The 24486-nt window shown below is 37.0% G+C and overlaps 2 protein-coding genes across 2 annotated transcripts; both read left to right on the plus strand.

Moving 5' to 3' along the window:
• Positions 1-10120: 10120 nt before the first annotated feature.
• Positions 10121-19068, plus strand: LOC104597051 (phosphatidylinositol:ceramide inositolphosphotransferase-like). The gene is made up of 12 exons (XM_010258440.3): positions 10121-10794; positions 10967-11056; positions 12024-12110; positions 12207-12275; positions 14670-14750; positions 15983-16054; positions 17197-17257; positions 17350-17452; positions 18215-18310; positions 18393-18439; positions 18552-18685; positions 18798-19068. Exons 1-12 carry the CDS (start codon positions 10762-10764, stop codon positions 18876-18878), a joined length of 954 nt encoding a protein of 317 aa, XP_010256742.1. The 5' UTR covers positions 10121-10761; the 3' UTR covers positions 18879-19068.
• Positions 19069-19617: 549 nt separating this feature from the next.
• Positions 19618-22186, plus strand: LOC148801951 (uncharacterized). The gene is made up of 2 exons (XM_088898709.1): positions 19618-20790; positions 21111-22186. Exons 1-2 carry the CDS (start codon positions 19761-19763, stop codon positions 22052-22054), a joined length of 1974 nt encoding a protein of 657 aa, XP_088754835.1. The 5' UTR covers positions 19618-19760; the 3' UTR covers positions 22055-22186.
• The last annotated feature ends 2300 nt before the right edge of the window (positions 22187-24486 follow it).

Here is a 24486-nt window from a genome sequence, read left to right on the forward strand (position 1 = left end):
TCTTAAGGATTTTGTTATATTCCTTTATTTTTAAGTGAAAAGAGAATCTGTATCCAAGTTCCGAGTTCTGGGTTTTGGGAGTCGATGAGGAAGAGGAGGAACTCCCTTTTCATACATATAGTAGTACATTATTGAAATTGGGCAGCTGAGGAGCTCTCTCAACCTTCTATTTCTCTCCTATTTTCTATCAAGCCAAACAAACACAGCCCAACTAATCGGTAAAATTAGAGAAAACCATGCATTTCCATTACATGCAAAAGATTCGGGAATAATCCACAGGTAATGGAGGTTTGCCGTGCAGACCTTTTACTTTTATGATTTGCCGCGCAGAGTGCAGAGGAATCTCATTGTCATTTCGACTATCGAGATATTGAATATCAACCATGTCTTCGTTCTCTTGGTCCACATCATCTCTACTGTCCATTTTGTGTTGGGTATTTTTCTTCCCTGAATTTATAGGAACCCTCCAAAATTCTGATATTTTAACCTCAAGCTGAGAAACATGACTGAAGATGAAGAAGTGGCGTTTTTGAACTCTCCCCAATTATCTGCATCTCTGCCTGCGGCAGTGATATCCCTGTATGATTCGCGCGTCGAAGACATCCACATCTGTTGAATATTAATTTAAACAACAAAGAAGAATGGAGCAGTGTTTTCAACCTGCTGTTCATATGGCCGGTTGAATCGTTTGAATCGTTATTCGATTAAGATTTTGGGTTTGGTTCAGTGAAGACCCGTCAGACGGTAAAAAACTGTTGATTTGATCAAGAATCGTTTGATTCAGCCGATTCAACCGTTGATCCATTCGACTTAATCATCAGGTTGTGGATTGTACACTCAATGCATACAAACTTTCAGAGACAATAATTTTGTATTCCGATGTTTGATTAAGATAATTCTTTTTTATCTTAGATAACTTTTCGAGATTTATGCATCTCAAGGCGCTATACCCTTTTTTTGGCCTTATTCTGCTATTTTTACAAGAAAAATTATTTTTTGGTCTTAATTTTTAATATTTTTATAAATAAAAAATTTAAAAATTAAATTAAAATATATACATTAAATATAAAAATACATATAACATATCTAAAATATATTTATATATTATTTTTTGATAATATATATATACTTAATACATATATGATGACGTGAAACGATTTAAATCATTCAAGTATTTAATCTGACTGATCGAACCGGTGACCCGCGACTCGAAGATAAAAACGGTTCCGCGGATCGGTTATTAAAACATTGGAATTATAACCCACGTGGCTTCGCAGTAGTACCGCAGCGGTCAGATGTTTGTCTGTTTTTAAAATAGAAGCTGGAAGCCTGTAACAAAACAAAAATATTTCTATCAAAAGCATCAGCTTCGGGATGGCCTGCGACTCTCCCTTTCATCTATTTTCTCATTTTTAAATTGAAATTAAACCGGTTTTGGGGACGGCAGGGGTTGTAGAGTTTGGATAGTCTGCTCGTTTCAACCTGGCATTCGAGCTGTCCTACACTATAGTTACTCTAAACTCGCAAAGGGTTTACAACAATCAGATTCAGATAATCAGCTTTCAGACGATTTTAAATTATAAAAATAGAAAATACGCTTTTGTTATTTTATGAATCTGTAATTCTGTATTTTCAATTTAGAAAAAAGGTTGGTTACTTGGTCTATGATCTGAAAAGGCATGATACCGCCCACCATTACTAAACTGTATTTTTTGGAGGTAAAAAGTACTAACAGAGATAAATAAGTGTCTGTTTCGGAGAGTACTTGTGTAATGGGCCCAGCGCTTTCACGGGTGCCTCACATGAAGAATTCAAATCAGCTCCCCACAAAACTGCCTCAACAACGTCCCATGACACATTTCTGCCGTATATTAGGAATATCTCCTGATGATAAATATAAAAAAATGATGATGTTATTCCTTGGAGATGTTCTCAATATATGACGGGAATCTGATGTGGGACGTTATGAGAAACAGTCTTGTGGGGGGCTGATTCAGTCTCCACATAGAAAACCATAGGTTAAAGCCAATAATACAAGTTTATGAACTGCATAATCAACTTTTCGGCAAAGCTATTTCAGGTAACTTTTCTAAAACAGCTACGGTTAATGCAGCTCAATGCCTTAATCAATGAAACCCTCTCAAATGGGCTCTAAGACTTTCTGTTACGTGGATGTAAGAAGGCCCATTATGGATAGTAGGGGACTAGTTAAATGGCTGAAATTTGGTCCTCAGACCAGTGTGGCAATACAGGGTGGTTATTGGAACCAATCAATCTTTTCACATGGAAGCTTCTTATGTTGTTCAGACAACACAACGGAGGGGTTCGACTATGATATCAAAAAGACATGATATTAATCAACTGGTATCATAAAAGTGGCAATAAATCATGTTGTATTTATCAAAATTCATAGATTTATTTAAAATTATCTTATAATTTTCATTTTACTAAAATACCCTTATAATTTGCGACCGTGTTATTCAATAGACCGTAGTATGTAGTGTTTGTTTTGCCATCTGAAAATAATAACATGATCAGATAAACAAAATGGAAAATGTTCAAGGGCACAGACCCATAATTGTTTATCCAAAAATTATCTTAACACTTCTTTGTACAAAAACAAAATTGACTAAATAAAATTAAATAGTGGTTGTTCTAGATTTACTTAGGGCAAAGATTATTATTTTATTTTTATTTTCTTTTGGTTAAATTTATTCAAATGGATATTAGAGTCAAAACTATCATTTTTCATGTTAAATAATGGAAGGTCAATTAAGTAAATCGATTGTAAACTATAAGGGATATTTTAGTAAAATATAAACTATAGAGTAGATCTCTCTCTTTCTCTCCAAGCCAAAATGTGGGCCGATTTAGGCATGGCCCGGTTACTATAGCAAGTGGGCCATGCTAGGCATTGTTCAAACCCCTGGGCCATGCTGGGTAAGGAGTTTTTAGGCCCATAGGCCATCACAACATGGCATGACACAGAAAGATGGCATCGCTTGACACAGCCTATGGCCCATCAAGGCACAACCCCACCCCCGCGCGTATACACACACAAACATGGTTTGAACCCTTAGACTGTATTGGATTGGGAGTTTTGAGACCCACGGGCCGGCGCGGCATGGCATGGAAAAAGGGGCCAATCCAGCAAGGCATCAAAATTCATATGAAATAAAGTTTTATGATTTTTTCAAGTTATTGTCTGTTGGTTATTTTATTTTTCTTAAAAAAAAAAATCATATTGATCCTCAGCTTGGCATATTTATGCCAAGAATGCATGGCCGGTCAGAGTGTCAGGGCCCGTGTGCTGATATGGTATGGCCCACTACAGTTCGACTGGCCCAAAAAAGTGGGCCACATTACAGCTCTAAAGCCAAGCAAAAGAAGCGAATGGGCCAACTAAAACCAACCTAAAAGTTTCGTTTGCTTACCCAAAAACCAATCTAAAGCTAAAAGTAAGCAGCTCTTCCCGGGGGGATGGGAAATGGGGCTCAAGGAGTCAAGTTGCTTCTTCGGTTCTGCCATCACCGTTTCTTGTATTTTGATACACGTCAGCCATTGTTGCATCGATTGAACTAAGCCCGCTTCATTACTAGTTACTACCAGACGGTCAGCGTCAGGAACAATAGCCCCCCATATTGGCAGTTGTACGACTCAATGTCCCCAAGTCCCAAGTCACAGACCTTTGTTTTAAACTAAAATTCGTGTACAGAGGAAGCAAACACACTTTCTACAATATGTGCCATGTAAAAGCACAATGACAAATCGTTTTGGATTGGAATCAATCCGTACACATTAAGCCTCCTTGATTCCCATCGTACGGTTAACAACTTTTATAGTAGTAACAATAGCTTAATTACCAAATGAAAAAAGCCAGCTCACCCACATGGGGAGAACGTATTGATAGGGCAGGTCAACATGTGCTGTGGCTTTTATTAATAGATCAACTGCAAGGACAATATCGTAATTTTGGTGGACCTACGAACCCATCTTCAATTCTGAATTCCATATTCATATTTTGACTTGTATGGAATGGATGGAGGGAGAGAGAAACGGACGATGAAGAAAAGGAAGGCTAATCGAACACTTCCGTTCCAACGTAACCCCTTGGTCAGTTGGTCAGTAATCAAGTCGTCACGTTAAGAAGCCGCCTTGGGCGTTCGATGTTTCTGAAATCCAGCACCCGAGAGGCCAAACTTCTCAGGTCATGTCAAGGGGACGCCGGCCCAAAACGACCAGACCAAACAAGTTCCCCGCTAACAATAAGTCAATAACATAATCGAAATGCGAAATTCGAAACAAGGGGAATGCGAAGGACCACCGTCCCACTTCGCGAAATTCTGACTTTTGACTTTAATTTTAACCCTCGCTTTAGCTGTTTTTACGAGAACACCCTCATCTGCCAGCAACGACTTTTTGGGCAATCCATTTAAAGAGAGGGGAGATTAGGAGAATAAATAAATGCGGGGCAGGGAGGATTTATTAAAGGAGCGACTGAAGGGTACCTGGCAACGTCTCATTGAGCAAGATACTAGTTGGAAAGGGACTATATAATAAGAAAAAGGAAGGATGGACAGGGTATGGTTGACTAATGACTTTGGATTGGTTCCTGATCTGGGCCAACTGTTTAAAGAAAGATTCCAATCTTAAATGGTGTACCTGTACCCCTTTTATCAATTCTCATAAACAAAATCTTCAGGTTTAATTTCCCTTTAATTTTTTTTCAGGAATCATATTAAAGTACATTTGATGTATTTGTTTATGTATAAATAAATGCGTAAGTATTATTTATTAATCCATACCATAACACATGATATCTGCCTGTTCGCGTCAGCTAGGTACGACACGTTAAATGAGCACTTAAAAATTCTTCCCCTCAACTTATCTTTGAAAAAAATTAATATTCACTTTTAATAGTTATTAAAATATTTATCAAATATTTATTTAACGTATTTATTTTATTATATCTAACTACTAAATCCGGTCCCGACATCTACACATTCTATCCAATTTTATTAGGGCTAGCTCAACACCGGATCTACTACAAACAACGAATCAAATGTACAACTACAAGTCTATTCGATACCTAATCCAATAATGAGTAAATACACCAACAAAAACCCTACACTTATGAGATGTACCAGCAACTGAGGTATTTATTCGTACTAGGGATTATGCAGCACGGGCATTTTCCTCCTTTCTTTATATTTCCCATCATACCTCCAATTCCCTGTGGCATGTTCAATTTAAGGGGCACGTCAGTTAGGCTATGTTTGGTTTGAAGGAAAAGGTAAGAAAAGATAGGAAAGTATAGGTAAAGGTTTTCTTACTATTTTTTTTTCTTTCAAATCAAACACAACTTTAGCGCCAATGATAAGTCCAGCAGGTCAACATTGGAATGACGCCAAACAATCCAAATTCAAGCTGTAACCATTCCTTGAATGGGTCACATGTATAGCAGACGTGGACGTGGGGTTTGGAAGACATTATTTGTGTAAGTGGAATCCGGAAGTGTGCCCTGTGATTAATTGCTTGCAATTTCCTGATTCCAGTCTTTAAGTTAGGATTTTTGTGAGGTCTTATCAGATGTTTAAACAATAGACAAGGGATGGCAATTTTTCCCATCCCAACAGTGACTCGACTTCCTTGATCCAATGGAGATAGGGATGGAGATTGTTTTGGTGGGGCAGGGACGAGGATTAATAGGAATCTCCGATCGGGGTCAAGGATGGGGATTGAGGTACCCGCCCCGACTCGATCCTAATTATATATATATATATATATATGTGCATATATATAACATTATTTATAATTCAAAATTTTTATTTATTTTCAAAAAATACTATTATCTAAAAAAATTCCGACGACTCAAGTCCCTGCAAAAAACTCATCCCCAACAGAAATCGAAAACAAAGATAAGATTAATTTCAGAATAAAGATCAGAAACCGGGGAATATGATCCCTGCCCCGTTGCCATTCCTACAATAGACACCAACCTTGAATGCTTAAACAGAGACCGGATTCAGTCTTCATAATATTAATATTCACATCGTATTCCCAATACCATTCAGACAAGTGGCCTTCTCATTTTATAGAAAACTAGACATGTGAAATTTTTGAGAAATTTCTGTTAAAACCCATAACCCACTACCAGACTACAACTCCCCACCATTTAGACACAAAAGCTAGACACGTGGCATTTTCTGAGAAATTGATGCTAAATCCCACTACCACCATTTTCAATCCATTCCTAAAAAAATGCAGAAAATGCAAAAGTAATTATTTACAACTACTTTTGTCTACATTCTATAAATCTCACTTAATCATTAACCATTTATGTATCATAACAAAAAAAAAATTATCCATATTCGAATAATTATTCAAAAGCTATTTTTTTATATTTTAATAATTATTTAAAATATTAATAAATATAAATTTTATTATATTAATTCAATAATATAATTTTAATATTAATGATTCCCCGTACTTAATAAGGGGTCATTCACTAGTAATATACAATATATGACATGCCGGGTTTGGAATTTGATCAGGCTTATCAGGTGACCCTAAACCGGCTCACCCGGGCGGTAAAAGAAATATATACAAAAGTACAAAAATGGATTTGCTTGCATTAGTTTGGATTGAAATCAATTAAAATCCAATAAAAAATATTAAAAATAACTTTATTATCAGAAATAATAAATTAATTAATTAAAACTTGAACACCATGACTGTGAATATGATCTCAACTCTATGTGGTTGGACGGGTGGGGTTGTACAAATTGACCAGTTCAGAATTCGAATATTATGGGTCGGGGCGGGGCCAAGCATATTGGAAAGATGAGTTGTAGAGCAATGGCCCAGCATCATTACAAGCATGCATGCAGTCAGAGACTCAGAGCAATATGTATTCTCTGCGGCCTGCGGGCATCAAATTAAACTTGAAATTTAATAATAATAATAATAATAATAATAATAATAATAATAATAATAATAATAATAATAATAATAATAATAATAATAATAACTTGTATCCATTTCAATTTTACAATCCATTTTTTTTTGTAAATGTGATTTACAATTCTAAATAATAAATTTGTTTTGGACTTTTGGTCATTAGTAATTTAAATTTTGCATCCCAAAAATTAATGCACCATAATTTGCATAGCCTATTTAATTTGCACTCCATGCAGTTACACCACTGCAAATTAAATTTACACTGAACAAATACAGCCTTTAAACAAAATCTTATTTGTCCATTTCAGGAGACACTGCCTTATCCATTTTTTATTTTCTTATTCACTTTTGAGAAGTAGACGATTCTTGGGGTTGATGGCAAAGAACTGTTACTCAGTACATGATCACACGTAAAGCTGTGTTTGGTTTGAAGGAAAAGGTTTCCCTTTCCCTTCCCTACCTTTTCCTTCAAACCAAACACAGCTAAAGGCATTGGCCTAAATTCCCTTAAATTGATGCCGGACCCTTTTGCATCTAATGCGGGTTGTAAATCCTCCCCGTGACTCCGTGAGCCTTTTTTCTAATAATTAAAGGAAAAAAAAAAACTAAACTTCTTCCATTCCATCATCCAGCTAAACATGAAGGGTACTAAATTGGTGTTTGTGCAAACTAAAATCTCTAATGCTCCAAATGTTTGCAATGCAATTTCATATAGATTAGTACAAATTAACGCATGGGAATGCAAGTTTTGGTTTGTTGCACTCTCCTTTGTTTCAAGTATTAATTTACTCCATCTACACTGCAAACAAAAACAAAGTAAAATGTAAAACAATGGTAAAAAAATGGAACTCCTATACAAACAAACAAAGCTTTAGTCCTTGCATGGAATAAAAAAACTACGAGACCCTCAACGCAATTCCTGGAACATAATACTCCAACGGTTTTGAAGCTTTTCATGTGGTTTGGTAGAAGCTAAAATCCCGTTCAAGGTTATTCTCAGGTCGATGAAGATGCAACTTTTTCTTGTCTTTATTTTCCTTTTCTTTTTTTCACATTTATCATGGATTCAGTGAAAACTGTGAAACCTAGAAACCCTGATAAAAACGAAAAACATATTCGATCCATTTACATGATGACATCCAATTCAAAGTTACACCGGAAAGATGAACCATTTTGGGCGAGCCCAAGGGACAAGGGTATTCTCTTTTGTCTTTATGGGCTTTTTAGGGATCTGCAAAGATTCTAAGCCGAGTGTAGGGCCTACAAGTACAAGACATATCCAGACCATCCATCTCTAGCTTAGGATTTTGGACCAACCAGTTAATCTCTTATAAAGAAGGCAAGATTGAATGATTGATTGAAAAAATAAAAGAAATAATAATAAAGTGGAGCAGTGGGCGCCCCGGCGCCCGAAACAGAGTTCACATCTCGACCTTGTATTGAGAACATCTTTCATCATCTCTCATCGGGAGATGTTCCCAATGCAAGGTCGGGATGTGCTGTGGGACATTATAGTTATAGGGCGCTGATGCGAACTCCCCGAAACAAGTGGTGATTAACGTGATAATCGCCAGATCAGATCGGACGGATATTCGAGATGACGACAAGTTGGAGAACCACGGGAAAATCTTACGGGGAAGCAATGTTAACCGGTGTGATTGTGGAAAACAGAAACAGGATTTGGATTTTGGAAGTTCCAACTTCCAATTGTTTTGCCTCCAGACTTGAAAACCTGGGCCTGGCCTAGCTAATTTGAACCACTCCTGGTCCTGGTGCTGGCTCCTAGCTTCGCTTCTAGGAAGGAAAAGGATTTCCCATTGAAATTTCAAAATGTCGACCAAGGAATTTGGGCTGGCTGGGATTCACTGCAATGCAAATGTTCATGTGATTTATAATAATCTTTGGTCGTCCTTTCCTAATCAATGTCCGATTTGGATGATATTTCCATCTTACCGGTTACCGCCAGTTACGTGTGGGGAGGGCTTTAAGAGTTTTGAATATGTGGTGGGCGCCCACGGAAGGGTCCATCAATTCAACATGATTAGTAAGTCAAATGATTCATGCATTCACTGTGAAATGTTGAATTTTCTCGTCAAAGTTGATACTTTTCATCCATAAAACAAGGAAAGTAGCTTTCTCCTCCTCCTCCTTAGGCCAGAATAGAAGGATTTAAAATAAGGTCTAGAGTGTAGACTCTAGGGGAGAGGGATTTCATTCTAGAACATCTCCAATCTCCATATCCTGGGCTAGGCCCCGGGGCAGCAGTTACAGCCTACAACTACAAGCTAGCAGCTAGCAGCCAGCACCAGCAGATTACACAGTCCTAAACTACATTTGGAGCTAAAATTCCCTAATCCAACGGTCTTATCCGTGGCCTTATAACGACATCTTGGTTGAACTTGGAAGTCCTGATTCTTCATCACGGTCCCGCTATCATTAATTAATTCTTTAACTTAAACACGAGAATTGCACCTTCTTCCTTGAACGGTGGAGTCAGAGAAAGAGTGACACACTGACACGCACACACATTTGAAATTTGAAACGGATGAACGAGGAAGTGATGGCGAGTTCTTTGGTCCGTTATTCTCGAAGCCCGGAAGCCGCCTCCAGCTCGATTGCTCTTGGAACTTCATCCTGTACATGTCGGTAATTTCCCAAAGAGGTGGGAATAATTTTGGAATTTCAGTGACACTTTTTAACTTTTTTAAGTTTTAACCGTTCTGAACGGTGGGCCACTGGGACTCGAACCTCGGTCCATTAAATCAATTAATTAGATTATATATATTATTATATAAATAAAAATAAACCAAAACTCTGAAGAATTCGCTCACCATTGCATTGGGTTTCCCATCCAAGCATCCGTCGCCCACGAGAGTGTGTACTTTGGCCGGTATAGCAGGCCGATGCCGGAGGACCCGAAAGCCCAAAGTGTTAATAGTCCCTATTCTTGTTAAAAGAGCCCACTCCCAAGGGCCAAGTCCCACCCACCAACAATATAACATATTACATAGCCTCCCTCCATCTCTATTTCACTGTCTCACACTATAGAAGGGAATATTTGCCTTTGCCCTTTCCTCCTCGTTTTCTTAATTTCTATTTTTCTACAATTTTAATATTAATTCATATTGTATTTATATATATATATATATATTTTTATATTAGCTTAGATTTTGTTTATTTCTTCTCTTTTTGAGTCTCGACGCATCCTTCCTCTTCGCTTCCTAAGGGGTCGCGTAGCGGCGATCTTTTCTTTCTTTTTCAACCGTCGATCCGTGTTCAACCCGCGTTCGTCAAGACTCAAGACTGAGCAAGGTAGAGACAGAGTGCTGTGTGCTGATATATTTTATCAACTTTTTGCATACAAAAAACTCGTCAACCTTCCGCCATTGAAGCGTTTCTCTGTTCCGATCGCGTGTTTTATCATTAGATTTGAAGCTTAGACCTTCGGTTCAAGCCGATTTCCCGCTCTGGATTGGAGAAAATCGTTTTAAACAGTTGGACTTTTATCGAGATATTGGTTTCTAACTTTCGATTGAGCATCGTGGTTTGATTCGTTTAAAATTATCGGACTGGTCCCTGTTATGATCCCTATTCGAGTTTTATGGTAAAGAGAGATCTGAGGACCTTGCTTGAATAAAAGAGGAAGAGATCGCCTTGTGGAGGCGATTGGGGGATTCAATTTTTAATTTTCCAAGGAGATGCTTCTGTACACTTATTGATCAATTCATCGGTTGTTTTTAATGATGTCTGCCTCAAACGTCTGGTTGTGAAGTAATATGGAACTGATTGCAAGATACAAAAATGACGTTTTATATTGCTCGCGAGGCTTCCAAGGTTCATTTCTTCTCCCTTTCTTTCCTTTTCTCTTCATCCTTTTCTATTCTTCCAAAATTTTCTCCTCTTTTTGCTTTCTTCTATTTCTGCTTCACTTTATTTCTGCTTCACTTTATTTCTGCTACGTTACTCCGTGCCTTTTGATGATAACTTGTTTTTCTTCTCCGTGAAGCTATGGAGAAGATTTTCAATGGAAACGTCGATAGAACTCAAACTCCTTGCGGAGAAGTGGAAACTTCTTCTTGCTGGATTGATTTTTCAGGTATTTTTAGTGACCACCGTCTTTCTGATAGTAGGCCTTTATAAGTTCCCTTTTCCAATGTTGTTTTGCTTTTGTTAGTTTTCCTTGTAACAAAATGAAGGAAAATTGTAAGAGCTCATGAGACATTATTTAATTTTGCCGTATCGGTTGCTGGAAGAGTCTTCAGGTTCAGTGTTAAAGTCCAGTTCCTATACGGGATGCTTTATATTTGAATTCAGGGCGTGAAGTACTAGATTCGCTACTCGTGCGTATTTTTGGATTGGGATTCAAAAGATTTTTTCTAGATTCGCTACTCGTTTCTTTGATATTGGTACATATCGCATGATTTGTTTTGAGCATCACTGCAAGTCAAATCATAGACACATTTTGACGTGTGAAGACAAAATGAAGATAACAACTGGTTAAAGTTCTGGTGTGAATCACTCTCCTTTAATTACATTTGCAGAAAATGTTTGCCTCAATAAAAAGGTCATAATATATATTATTGTTATTCTTATCAGCAAACACAGGTACCTTTCCTAGGATAGCTTTCTGAAGTTCTTGCGGTGAAAGTTAATCATGGTTCTGCCAGTTTCAGTGTATATTTTCTAGGCTAATTCGAGGTTGTAATGTACCAATCCTGCAACTACCCAATATTGTCATTTCTTGTAAACATTTCATGAACAGAGTAGCTGTGTTTCTTTTGCCCATTTAATGTAAATTTAACAATCTGAAACTGATTTTCTTTCTAGATTACAAGTCTTTTTTATGGATAATATTTTTCCCTTTTAATTCTAATTGCTAATAGGCTGCTTTCTTGGTGTTCTCATATGGTTCCTTGGTCAACATTTTGTCATGGTTTTTCTATTCTATTCCCCCTCATCTAGACAGGGTTTTGTTATTTCCTTACTCTCTTAATTTTCTAGGATGGAGATTATTTGAGTTCTCAAATTTTATTTTAATTTATTTTTTTTTCTTCTGTCCATAGTACATCCATGGATTGGCTGCACGAGGAGTTCATTATTTACATCGACCAGGGCCAACACTTCAGGATGTCGGCTTTTTTCTTCTTCCAGTGCGTATGATGATTTTCATGTTGAAGTTCTTTTTCTGACATTTGTTGATTTAATTATGATAGAAGATATGTTTCCTTACATTTGTATCACTACAGGAGCTTGGACAAGACAAGGCTTACATCAGTGAGACTGTATTCACCTTCATCTTTTTATCCTTTGTCTTGGTAAGGCTCTTCCTTTTATTTCATTTTGTTCTTATTTTTATTATGTCCAAAATTCTAATATTATATTTTTAATTTGCAAGTCTCTTTTTCTATTTATAAATTATTTTGTAATGTCAGTATCATGCAAATGTTCTTAGATTTTGCTTCCTTTTGTGAGGACAATTTTGAGTTCATTTGCAACTTCCATAATATTTACAGCTTACAAATTATGTATATGATATAATAGCCTAACCTTACTGTTTGAGACACTGTAATTACTAATTACCTCTATGCAGACTGTTGTGCTGACATGTGTCCATTAAAATTTCATATATTTGGCTTAATTTGCTATACTGCAGGATATTGGGTTCTAAATACCAGAGAATTGTATAATACCAATGAACACTTGCATTTCCCATTGTTCTCTCTTCCAAGTTTATGAATTCTTCCCTTGCAAATGCAATGGGTAGTTGAGTTGTTGAGTTACATGCAGTTTTGGTCATTTGACACTTATTGACATTGTATGTACGATTTGTTGCTCGTTCCAGTAGTATATTTATTTTACTTAATCAACATCTCCCTTTAGCATGCAAATTAACCAATGGTTAGTAAATTAAAAGATGAAGACCGGTTTTGAATGCAGGTTTAGGTTGCTAACTGCCTGACTTATTAACTTGTCAAGACCAGAACTTCAAATCTCTTATTTATCAAAAAAAATAAAAATCAACTCTCTCTCTCTCTCTCTCTCTTGTTTCTTTGTCATGGAAAAAGGGGAAAAGATTAAATGTGCAGAGATTAGGCACCATTATTTTGGAGGAACAAAATTAGATGAAAATAATTGGAAGTTACCTATTTATGTAATGTTCAAAATGTTACTGTGTATACATATTTCGCTTTGGAAATAAATCTTTTAGCCATTTACACAACAAATTTCTACTGCAGTTTCTTTAAATATTTTATTTTCTGAAAACTGAGGGAATGGTCTTTTAATATTTGAAATACCTTACCTTTACTACCTTTCAAAAAAAAAGAGTATATCCTTTACTATTTGATATGTTTCCTAGAATGTTAGCTATATACATTAGGCACCTTAATTGTTGGTTGCTACAGGAGACAAGACATAAGCTTGATCTGTTGCTTATGTCAACTTGAATGTATATTTTCTTCCCCATTATAAACTAATCAAATTAAAGGCACTGCAAATAAGATGGGAGCTTTTTGTGAGGTGATGCTGGATGGATAAAATAAATGTCAGACTCAGACCAGACCAGATAGTTGGACAAGTGAACCCACAACTAGTAAGGACTCCAGTTTTTAAATATAGTGGTTCTTAATTTCAATAAACCTAGAAGAATTGCTGGACAGGCATTAGTGAAAATTGGACAGTTTTTAGTGTCAAACCATCTGATTTTCAATTATTGGCCCAGTAGCCCTGTTCAATTATATTTACCATTGTCACTAAAAACAACATTAAAGGGATTTGAACCAGCCCCAGTTAACAGAAAACTAAGCACAAACGATTGAACCACATGCTAGTTTGTGTATATTTATATATTTTATGTTACTTATATATATATATATATATACATTATATATACAATAAGTATGTTTTATGTTAAAGATGCAAATATGATGACTTGAACCTGAATTGCAGTGTATGATAATAAATGACAACAGCCATCAAACTACTATTTAATTTATGTTGATATCATAAAATTTATATTGTATATTTGAGTATGGTCTAATGACGTCAATAGATTCAGTACTGGTTGGGCCATCTGACCTGTCCCAGTAACTGAAATGGTCTTTACTTGGTCCAAGTATGACAACATTGAATAAAATTCTTTTTGCTTGGGCAAAGTGTCAAATATGAAACTGTGTGAATGGATAAACTAACTGCAATTTGATTTAAATTTAAAATCTACTTGCAACAATTAAACTATGAAAAACTTTATTTAGAACCATAAGGCAAACTTTTCATGTACAATACAACATTTTGTAATTTTTCACTGAAAGATTTGAAGAGAAAAGAAATGCATGCAGTTACAAAATGTAAAGCTGCCCCGTATCCATGAAAGTCTAAATTAGTAGATACATAGAATGATGTGCATGAACATGCATTTGCTATTGGATTTTGTGCTTTTATGATCTATTGATTTTCTAAGCCTTTGCTCTAGCGGTAAGAAGTCTCTCCTGCCATAGGACAATTACTAGTTCTGGTACTAGCATGAATGGGAGACACATTGATGTTTATAACTGTTTGCTCTACTTACATCGTGCATGAGAATGTTTGATTTATTTATATTCACTGAAAATAATTTCACATTTCCTTCAGACAATGTTTTGTAATAACTGTTTTTTCATTATTCAATGATGGTGCTAATCATTCTTAACTCGGGTTATATTTTGTTGCAGTGGACTTTTCACCCTTTCATATTTCACAGTAAGAAGATCTACACTGTTTTAATATGGCGCAGGGTTCTAGCTTTTCTAGTTGTAAGTTCTAATCATTGCATACATGGTCTATGTTCTTTCAGCACCTTTTTTGTGTTTTTTCATGAGCTTATTTTCTCGTGTTAGTGGCCACCTTATTGTGAACCCCAACTGGATCTTTTATGGTTTTACCTGTAAAATTTGATGCCACTGTGAGAGTATAAACTTGACCTCTGAAAACATCATGGGTTAAAATATATCATCTTATGCTTGTGTTTTCTCAATTGAAGCTCAACTTAAAGAGATTGGGTGTCAAGGAACATAGGATGGATACAACAGAATCAGTGCATAAGCAGACTTCCAGTGGTCTGTGGAGTGTGGTCCCACTTGGGATATCTGCAAGGCCATAACATTGACCTAATCCATTCTTTTAATGTTTTTTTTGAAACAGTAAAATATTGTATTAATAACAAAAAGTGGGATATCTGCAAGGCCATAACCTTGGGATGCACATGTATAGCACCGTACAAATTCTGTCAGCAAGATGTTAACAAGAAAACAATGTCTCCCTATTAAAAATTCTGTTATAATTTTACCATCTAAACTCCTTGTACATTGATAGCCATAATCTGAGCATTCCTCTCCCCCAAACACACCAGAGCTCAGCCATAGGAATCCCCATACAATTCTCCTGCTTTTGCTAACACCCTCAATCTGCCACCTCAATAGAATTGACTGCACAGAATGGGAAAATGCCTTAACACCCCATGCATCCAAAAGTTTCAAGCACAGTACACCACACCTTGGCTGTATACAGGCAGTGCAAGAAAAGATGGTTTGCTATTTCCAACTCCTCTAAACATAAAACACACTCCACCTGGTCCAAGACCATTACTCTGCATTGCAGTTTGTTACATTGCCAGACACTTCTCAGATCTGCTATCCACACAAAGATCTTTTGAATTCTTGTGGATCGTTATATATGTAAAATACACACACACACGTTGCTGTGCAAACAGGTTGCATGACAGGCCAAAAACTGGAATCGGCCTTACCATAAGGCTAAGGCTCCCAAACCAGCAAATAAAAAATGGCAAAATATTTTAATCGTGATAATATCATTCTTATGCATTTATCATTGTTCCATATGAAAACATGTGCCTTTGTAGGGTTTTGTTATTTGTACCTTCTGCCTCGGCTCAAGTATGTAACCTTTATGGATGACCCACTGGTGGTACTTAATATTTTTCTTTGATGCCCCCAACATCTTACTATGTATCTTTTGTTTCCTGTAGGCTTCTCAAATTCTCCGGATCATCACATTTTATTCAACACAGCTTCCTGGGCCAAACTATCACTGCCGTGAGGTAAAGCATTTAAAAATGTACATGATATACTTGTGAATATGGACAAACTTGACAATTAGGTAAAACATTGAAATACAGCAGCCTAATTATGTGGCTGAAATGAGCTTATGCAAACTGGTTCAGGCTGGAAAGCATATAGCTTATTTGTTTGAGATATAGCTTAGGTTTACCCTACAAAATAGGCTGGACGAACTTAAGAGGGTTTAAATAATCAAAAACAGCACATGGAAATAAAACCAGTAAGTTTGTAAAAGGGATTTGAAACAAGATCTATAGTTCGGTTATGTGAAACAAAAGGCTGGTAGAGGTCTACAAGGAAGAGAAGAAAGCACCACCATTATGTTTCTCTAGAAATCAGCACCTTCAAGCTTGAAGTAAGCACCAAACACCAGACAATAAAATTCTAAGAACAATTCCACTTTCATTAGTTCATTAATTTTTTTGTTCGATTAGTAATTTTCATTTGTGCATTAGTTCTCAATAGCTTGTACAATGGTGTATACGGGTATGAAGTAAAATGTACATGGGTAAAGAGAAATGTAAATTCTTTCACACATGGGTTTAGGCAAGGGTGAATAGGGATTCTGTTTTCTGGGCTCAGTTGTACTTGTTTTTTCTTCTTTTTGGTGTCTTTGGACATCCTTGGGGTGTTAAGATGGTTTAGCTTCCTTCCCTTGTAAGTTAAGTTTTTTCTGTTATTGAAAATTCTTGTTATTGATAAAAAAAATGGTATATACGGGTAAACATCAAATCTCTTTGAGATCTTCATGGTAATTACCTTCCTAACAAATGCAACTAAACATGAAAGCACTCACTAACAAACGGAAGAATGTTAAATAAATCCAAAAGATTTTCTCTATCTCTATCAGATGCTTGATTGATTTGATACCAAATTCAGTCTTTGATTGAGAGAATCTCTTACAGGCCCCAATTCAGCTGGCCAAATGTGCTAGGAAGCCCAGAAAGGGCCCAAGTTTATGGGCCAGTTTAGACACTGCAAATAAGACTTTTTTAAGTAAAGCATTGGTTTGATCTTTATTCTTCAAGTGTTGTCCTCTCTATGGGATATCTATATATTATAATTTTATTCAAAAAAATTGATGAAATTCTTACAGCTTGGTATTTCTTATTGACCATTGCAGGGTTCAAAACTTGCCACACTACCTCATCCATCCAGTGTATTGGAAGTGCTCTTAATTAATTGTAAATGACCTTCTACTCTCTATTTGGCTTCATCTCATCCCTCAAAATGAAACCTGGCATTTATTTAGTCTGTCCTCAATCTCTTTGTGCAGTCCCTCGGGGTGTAATATACGGCTGTGGCGATTTGATTTTTTCTTCTCATATGATCTTTACTTTAGTCTTTGTGCTCACATATCAGAAATATGGCACGCGAAGGTAAGTTCTTAGTTCTTTTTTTTATGTTTTCTTTGTTCTTGCTATATGGGAATATATATATTTGAGAATTTTTTTTCAAAATGGATAATATTAAGAGCCCCCCCACCCAGTGGCAGAGCCAGGAAATTTCTTTTGAGGGGGGCAAGTTATATAACTTTTTTTTTTGGCTTATGGTAATGAAAAAGTTATATTAAGTCGATTACATTATAGAGATTCTCAAGGGAGGGCACTCACGGGATTACTTTGCCCTTGGTCTGCCTTCTTGGCAAAAGCAAGAAAATGAGATAAGAAAGTAGAGGAGGTAAGGTTTGGAGAGAAATAGGGTGGGAGGGTTTGGGTCTATTACCAGTTTTTTTTTTTTGGAAGAAAAAGTAAACAATTTTTTATTGGGAATTATGTGGAGGGGTGTTCGAGAGTTAGAGAGCTGTCGTTAACATTTTAATGGCACTTCCATGTTTTGGGGGAGCCAAGGACCCACTTTATTACATGTTTGCCACTGCCTCCACCCACTAATTATATGAATACTTGGCTTAGCCTCTGCCGCTCCACCCCCACAAAAAGAAACAAACAACTAAAAAAAGTCATGTGAAGGGAAGAGTGGCTTCCTTGATGGCTCAACTATCAGATAGTTGATTTCCTACATTCTCATTTTGTGCCACTTTCTGTATCATTTTGGTTTGGTATTAACTTTTCTGTATCCTAAGTTTGCCACTAAGATGCTGTTGTAAAATCTAATATTTCTGGTTGTATATATTAACTCAGGTGTGTCAAGCAGCTTGCTTGGTTTTTTGCTGTTGTTCAAAGCCTCCTCATTATAGCATCCCGCAAGCATTACACAGTCGACATTGTTGTTGCATGGTATTGGTCCTTTTTCTGTCACCTTTAAGAAAGGTCGCATGTCATCTTTTGGCTACAATTGATCTGTTTCATTGTTCTGTAGGTATACAGTAAATTTGGTGGTATTCTTTATAGATAAGAAATTGCCAGGTGAAATTTTGTGACCTTTTGTTTGGTAGTTCTTTCAAATTTTCCCCATGTTTCATCAACACTAAAATTTTTTAGCAACTATAATGATTTGTGAGTTGTAATGCACATGCAGAACTCCCTGATCGCAGCAATGGAAATGGAACTTCATCTCCATTGTTACCGTTGAGTACCAGAGAGAAGGATAGCAAGACCAAAGAAGAGCAGCACAAGCTCTTGAATGGAAATTCTGGGGACACAGCCGATTGGGTATGCTGCTGGAACAAATCCTGCTCATTTTACTCTCTCTCTCTCTCTGTCTCTCTCTCTCTCTGTACACTTACACATGCTGAACCATTACAATTGTATTATATTCCTCCAGAGACAGAGAACACAAGTCAATGGCAAGATTGTCGAAAATGGAAACGCTGTCCATGCTGAGAAAGTAATGAATGGTACATAGATGATGGCGGGGGGCACTGGGATTACCACTGCAGTTATGGGGAGATGCGGCCGAGGCTTCCAGTTAAAAGCCATGCGACCTGACCTCGACTTGCGCAGCTCAATTGTAATGTTGGGCCAGTGACACTGTAAAACTGATCTGTATTCATCAAGGGTTGGAAGATTATGGTTCTTTTTCTCTTCTTTCTTAATACTTTTGTCCCTTTCATGTTTCAATGTTTCATGTTAATGCCATCCCTCGTCACCATGTATCATGGGGCTCCATCTCCTTCACTCATCGCGGGTCCGACCACTAATGTGGAATATTCTTGTGCCGACAAAATGCTACCACGTATCTGGAACATTTTACGGTTTGGTCTCACGTTACTAAAGGTGGTCAACATGATCCTAAAAATTAAAGGAAAGGTCTTGGGTCTGATTATACGATTAATAGCATGCATACTCTGCAAGTTTTTCAATCAATTATCACCGCCCGTTGACAAATGCCAACTTCCCATACTCTTGCATCGTATGGATCTTGAATGTCACCACTCACCGTTCGGTAGTTCTGATAGAGAAAACCTTTCATTGGCTACTGTTGGGATTCTTTGCTGTAAATTAGCTATAAATTAGGCTACAAATCAGGTGTAATTAGCTATATAATTGTTTACTTATTAAGAATAGATTAGGCAAGTTTAAAATAGGAAACAAGTCCTAACGTTTAGGACTCCAATTGTATATAAAAACATGTTCTGCTGGAATAAAAAAAATAGGTCATTCAAACCTAATTATTCACATGGTATCTACTGCTTTTCCAGCTGCATTCTACACTGCTTATTCCGGCAGTATTCATCAGCTATCATAGCTTTTATCTCATTCCCGGCAGCAACATCAAATACCATCCATGACAAGCACCAACGAATCTTCAATTGAAACTCCAAAATCCTCCTCCTCAAACGTCGAAACTGTTATGTTCAACAACAATGGTGGAGACTTTACAAACTACTCATCCACACCTATCACCATCTACAAATTGAATGGTCGAAACTACATCCAATGGTCTCAATCCTTCATGTTTCATGTCCGTAGCAAGGAGAAAGAAGATTATCTCACCGAAAATATCACCAAACTAGATGAAAAAGATGCTGGTTATCGGATTTGTCAGAGAGATAACAGCCAAGTTATGTCTTGGCTAGTGAATTCCATGGAGCCACACATAGGAGAAAATTTTCTCCTATATGAAACAACTGCAGAGATCTGGGAGGCTGCAAAAGACACTTATTCTCACAAAGACAACACCCCCAAACTGGTGACAATTGAGGGCGTCTTGCATGATCTCCGACAAGGTGATTTATTTATGCCTGAGTATTACAACAAACTCCATCAAAGTTGGCAGCAACTGGACGCTTTTGAAAAATATTCCTGGGATACTACCGCTGATCTCAAACAATACAAGAAGATAATTGAGAATAAGCGGGCTTACAAATTTTGCTTGGGACTAAATTCAAGTCTTGATGCTATAAGAGGAAGGATATTTAGCACAAAACCGCTGTCAAGCTTACGTGAAGCATTTTTTGAGGTCCGAAGGGAAAAGAGTAGACGCCATTTGATGCTGGGGATGGAAAAATCAACTGCTGGTGGTGAGTCATCAGCTTTGGCTGCCCAAAACCAGCAACAATCACGCAAAGGGGGAAGGCCATGGTGTGAACATTGCCGCCGCCCTGGTCATACCAAAGAAACCTGCTGGAAACTATATGGAAAACCTGCTGATTGGAAGCCAAAGACAGCAGCAGAGAAGGAAATTCGAGGCAACATTGCTGGCAGTTCAAAACAACTTGCAAATTTTAGCAAAGAGGAACTTGATGGACTGAGAAGGCTGCTGCAGTCACAACAAAATCCACCAATTGTTGGGTCAGGTTCCATAGCTCAAAAAGGTAACTTTCTTAAGGCTTTGACTGTAAAACAAGAGCACTATAAACCCTGGATTATAGACTCTGGCACTTCCGATCACATGATAGGAGATAGGAGAGTTTTCTACACATATTTTCCTTGTAATGAAACTCTCATAGTTAGAATTGCATATGGTTCTTTGGCAAAAGTTGAAGGAATTGGTTCGGTTGTGGTATCCAGGGACATAACACTCAAATTTTTTCTATATGTTCCTAATCTAGACTGCAACCAACTCTCCATAAATAAAATTACCCAAGATCTTAACTGTATAGCTAATTTTTCTCCTTATTTCTGTGAATTTTAGGTTCGGGGAGGATGATTGGCAATGCTAAGAGTCATGCTGGGCTCTATCATCTTGAGGTTCAACTAGATTCTGTAAGACGATCTCATCTAGGAGTGAGTGAACCTATTTCTTGTCACAATAATTCTTGTGTGTCTGTTAGTGAGTTGAAAAGTGAGAGTGAGAGGTTGGTGATGGTGTGGCATTACAGATTAGGTCACCCAAGTTTTATGTACTTATCCAAACTTTTCCCAAGTTTATTCAGAAATAAAAGTGTTAGTTCTTTTCAGTGTGAAATTTGTCAATTTGCAAAACACTCTCGTATTTCATACCCAATTCAGCCATACAAAGCATCGGAACCTTTTTCTATGATCCACAGTGATGTTTGGGGTCCATCTCAAGTTCGAAATGTCACAGGAGCTCAGTGGTTCATCTCTTTCATAGATGATCACACACGACTCACATGGATTTTTCTCATGAAAAATAAATCAGAAGTTCCTCAAATATTTAAGAATTTCAAAACAATGACTAAAAATCAATTTCAAACTTCTATTCAAATACTTAGAACTGACAATGGAAGAGAGTTTTTCAACTCTAATCTTGGCTCATATCTATCAACTGAGGGAATCATACACCAAAGTTCCTGTGTAGATACCCCTCAACAAAATGGGATATCCGGGAGAAAGAATAGACACCTTCTAGACATTGCCAAGTCTCTGTTGTTTTCATCCAATGTTCCAAAACGTTCTTGGGGTGAGGCTATACTTATAGCAGCATACCTAATCAATCGACTTTCATCCAAAGTACTAGATTTTTCCACTCCAAATCAAGTATTTTTACATTACTTGCTTCAAAGTCAGCTGATTTCCTCTCTTCCGCTAAAAATATTTGGGTGTACTGTGTTGTGCATATCCATCAATAACATCGAACCAATCTTGACTCTCGATCCACCAAATGTATCTTTATAGGGTACTCTCCCAACCAAAAGGGTTACAAATGCTTTTGTACTAACAACCAAAAGTTTTATCACACCATGGATGCCACATTTTTTGAAACCAAACCCTATTACCCCAAAACTGATATTCAGGGGGAGAGTTCTATTCAAAGTCAACCACAAAAATATCAGTTTTTCTTGGATTGCATAGATTGCACACCATAAACACCTGAAACACCTTCTCCAAGTGTCCAAATTGAACCTGAACCGAAACCAACTAATTCTGAATTTCCTGAGATAATTGTCTATCACAGAAAAAGGGGAGAATCGAAGGAATCAGAGACTCTAGAAGATTCATAGATACTGCTAGCATCTGAACCTGAGGTAAAAATCCCTACATCTGACTTACAGATTGTGGAGGAAAATTCTGTAGGTACTAGTTTAAGTGATCATGATAATTCCGATGAGAACCTACCCATTGCACTCAGGAAAGGGGTGAGAGAATGCAGAAGTAGGCCATTGTACCCTATTGGCAACTATGTGAATTATGAGGGACTATCTTCATCTTACCAAGCATTCACTAGCAAAATCAATTCTATATCCATTCCTGATTCAATCCAAAAAGCCATGGCTATCCTAGAATGGAAGAAGGCAGTTAATGAAGAAGTTAATGCTCTAGTGAAGAATGGTACTTGGGAAATTACTGATTTGCCTCATGGAAAGAATGTGATTGGGTGCAAGTGGATCTTCACTGTAAAAACAAAGGTAGATGGTAGTATTGAGAGATACAAGGCTCGATTGGTAGCTAAGTGATTTACTCAATCCTATGGCATAGATTATGATGAGACATTTGCTCCAGTTGCAAAACTCAACACTATTCGGATACTTCTCTCTCTTGTAGCAAATTTGGATTGGCCCCTCCAACTAGATGTCAAGAATGCGTTCTTGAACGGGAATCTAGAAGAGGAGGTCTATATGGACATTCCCCAGGGACTATAGAATTCATCAAACATCAACAAAGTTTGTAAACTAAAGAAGTCACTTTATGGTCTCAAACAATCACCCCGAGCTTGGTTTGAGAGATTTAGTAGAGTTATAAATAGTAATGGGTATATACAGAGACAATCTGATCATACAATGTTTGTCAAACATTCTTCAGAATGACTGATTTTTGCGTTGATTGTCTATGTTGATGATATTGTTCTAACAGGGGATTATGTTGAGGAATTTCCAAGAGTCAAAGAATTTCTGACTAGAGAGTTTGAGATCAAGGACCTAGGTAAACTCACATACTTCTTGGGAATGGAAGTGGCTAGGTCTAAGCGGGGCATTGCAGTTTCTCAAAGAAAGTATGTACTGGATCTTCTTAAAGAAACAGGTATGCTTGGGTGTAAACCTACAGAGACACCTATGGACTACACTACCCAACTTGGTTCAAATAAAGAAAGTGCTCCTATAGATAAGGGAAGATATTAAAGGCTTGTAGGGAAGTTGATCTATCTCTCACATACTAGGCCTGATGTAGCATTCTCAGTAAGTGTTGTTAGTCAGTTCATGAACAACCCTACTAAAGAACACATGACAACAATGTACTGAATCTTGAGATACTTGAAAATGACTCCAGGAAAGGGATTGTTATTCAGAAAAACTCAAGTAGGGAAGTGGAATGTATTCTGATGCAGACTGGGTAGGCTCAATCACAGTTAGACGATCCACTTCTGGATATTGTACCTATGTTTGGGGAAATTTGACAACATGGAGAAGTAAAAAGCAAGCTATGGTGGGTAGGAGTAGTGCAAAAGTGGAATTTTGAGCTATGGCTCACGGTATTTGTGAGGGAATTTGGGTGAAAAGAGTATTAACCGAATTGAAGATACCTTCTGAGGGAACAATCCAACTACAGTGTGATAGTCAATCTGCCATCAATATTGCTAAAAATCCAGTTCATCATGATCGAACCAAGCATGTAGAAATAGATCAACATTTTATCAGAGAAAAGATAGAAGGGAAAGTAATTAAGCCTGTTTACATTCCTTCTAATCTTTAGACTGCCGATATCCTAACTAAAGCATTTCCAAGGGCGCATTTTGAAGATCTTAGTTGCAAGCTGGTTATGATAAATATTTACAACCCAGCTTGAGGAGGAGTGTTGGGATTCTTTGCTGTAAATTAACTATCTACAAATCAGGTGTAATTAGCTATATAAGTGTTTTCTTATTTAGAATAGATTAGGCAAGATTTTCTCTTTTAAAATAGGAAACAAGTCCTAACGTTTAGGACTCCAATTGTATATAAAAACATGTTCTGCTGGAATAGAAAAAATAGGTCATTGAAATCTAATTATTCACAGCTACTTAGTGCCAACGGATCAAATTTGAATCTGAAATCCGATTTTCCTAATATCCAAATTCAATTCAAATAAATTCTACTAGATTCAAATCTGGCTTTGACCAGATTTAGATATTG

The sequence above is a fragment of the Nelumbo nucifera genome, chromosome 2 (assembly GCF_055504915.1).
Source record: "Nelumbo nucifera cultivar China Antique chromosome 2, China Antique-T2T, whole genome shotgun sequence".
NCBI classification, from domain to species: domain Eukaryota; kingdom Viridiplantae; phylum Streptophyta; class Magnoliopsida; order Proteales; family Nelumbonaceae; genus Nelumbo; species Nelumbo nucifera.

What these genes read in the sequence shown, in the direction of transcription:
- LOC104597051 (XM_010258440.3), top strand. Translation starts at nt 10,762, where the DNA reads ATGACGTTTTATATTGCTCGCGAGGCTTCCAAG. An exon ending in TCGGCTTTTTTCTTCTTCCA is followed by an intron (nt 12,111 to 12,206) that starts GTGCGTATGATG and finishes GTATCACTACAG; the next exon opens with GAGCTTGGACAAGACAAGGC. An exon ending in CAGAAATATGGCACGCGAAG is followed by an intron (nt 17,453 to 18,214) that starts GTAAGTTCTTAG and finishes ATATTAACTCAG; the next exon opens with GTGTGTCAAGCAGCTTGCTT.
- LOC148801951 (XM_088898709.1), top strand. Translation starts at nt 19,761, where the DNA reads ATGACAAGCACCAACGAATCTTCAATTGAAACTCCAAAATCCTCCTCC. An exon ending in AGGTTCCATAGCTCAAAAAG is followed by an intron (nt 20,791 to 21,110) that starts GTAACTTTCTTA and finishes TGTGAATTTTAG; the next exon opens with GTTCGGGGAGGATGATTGGC.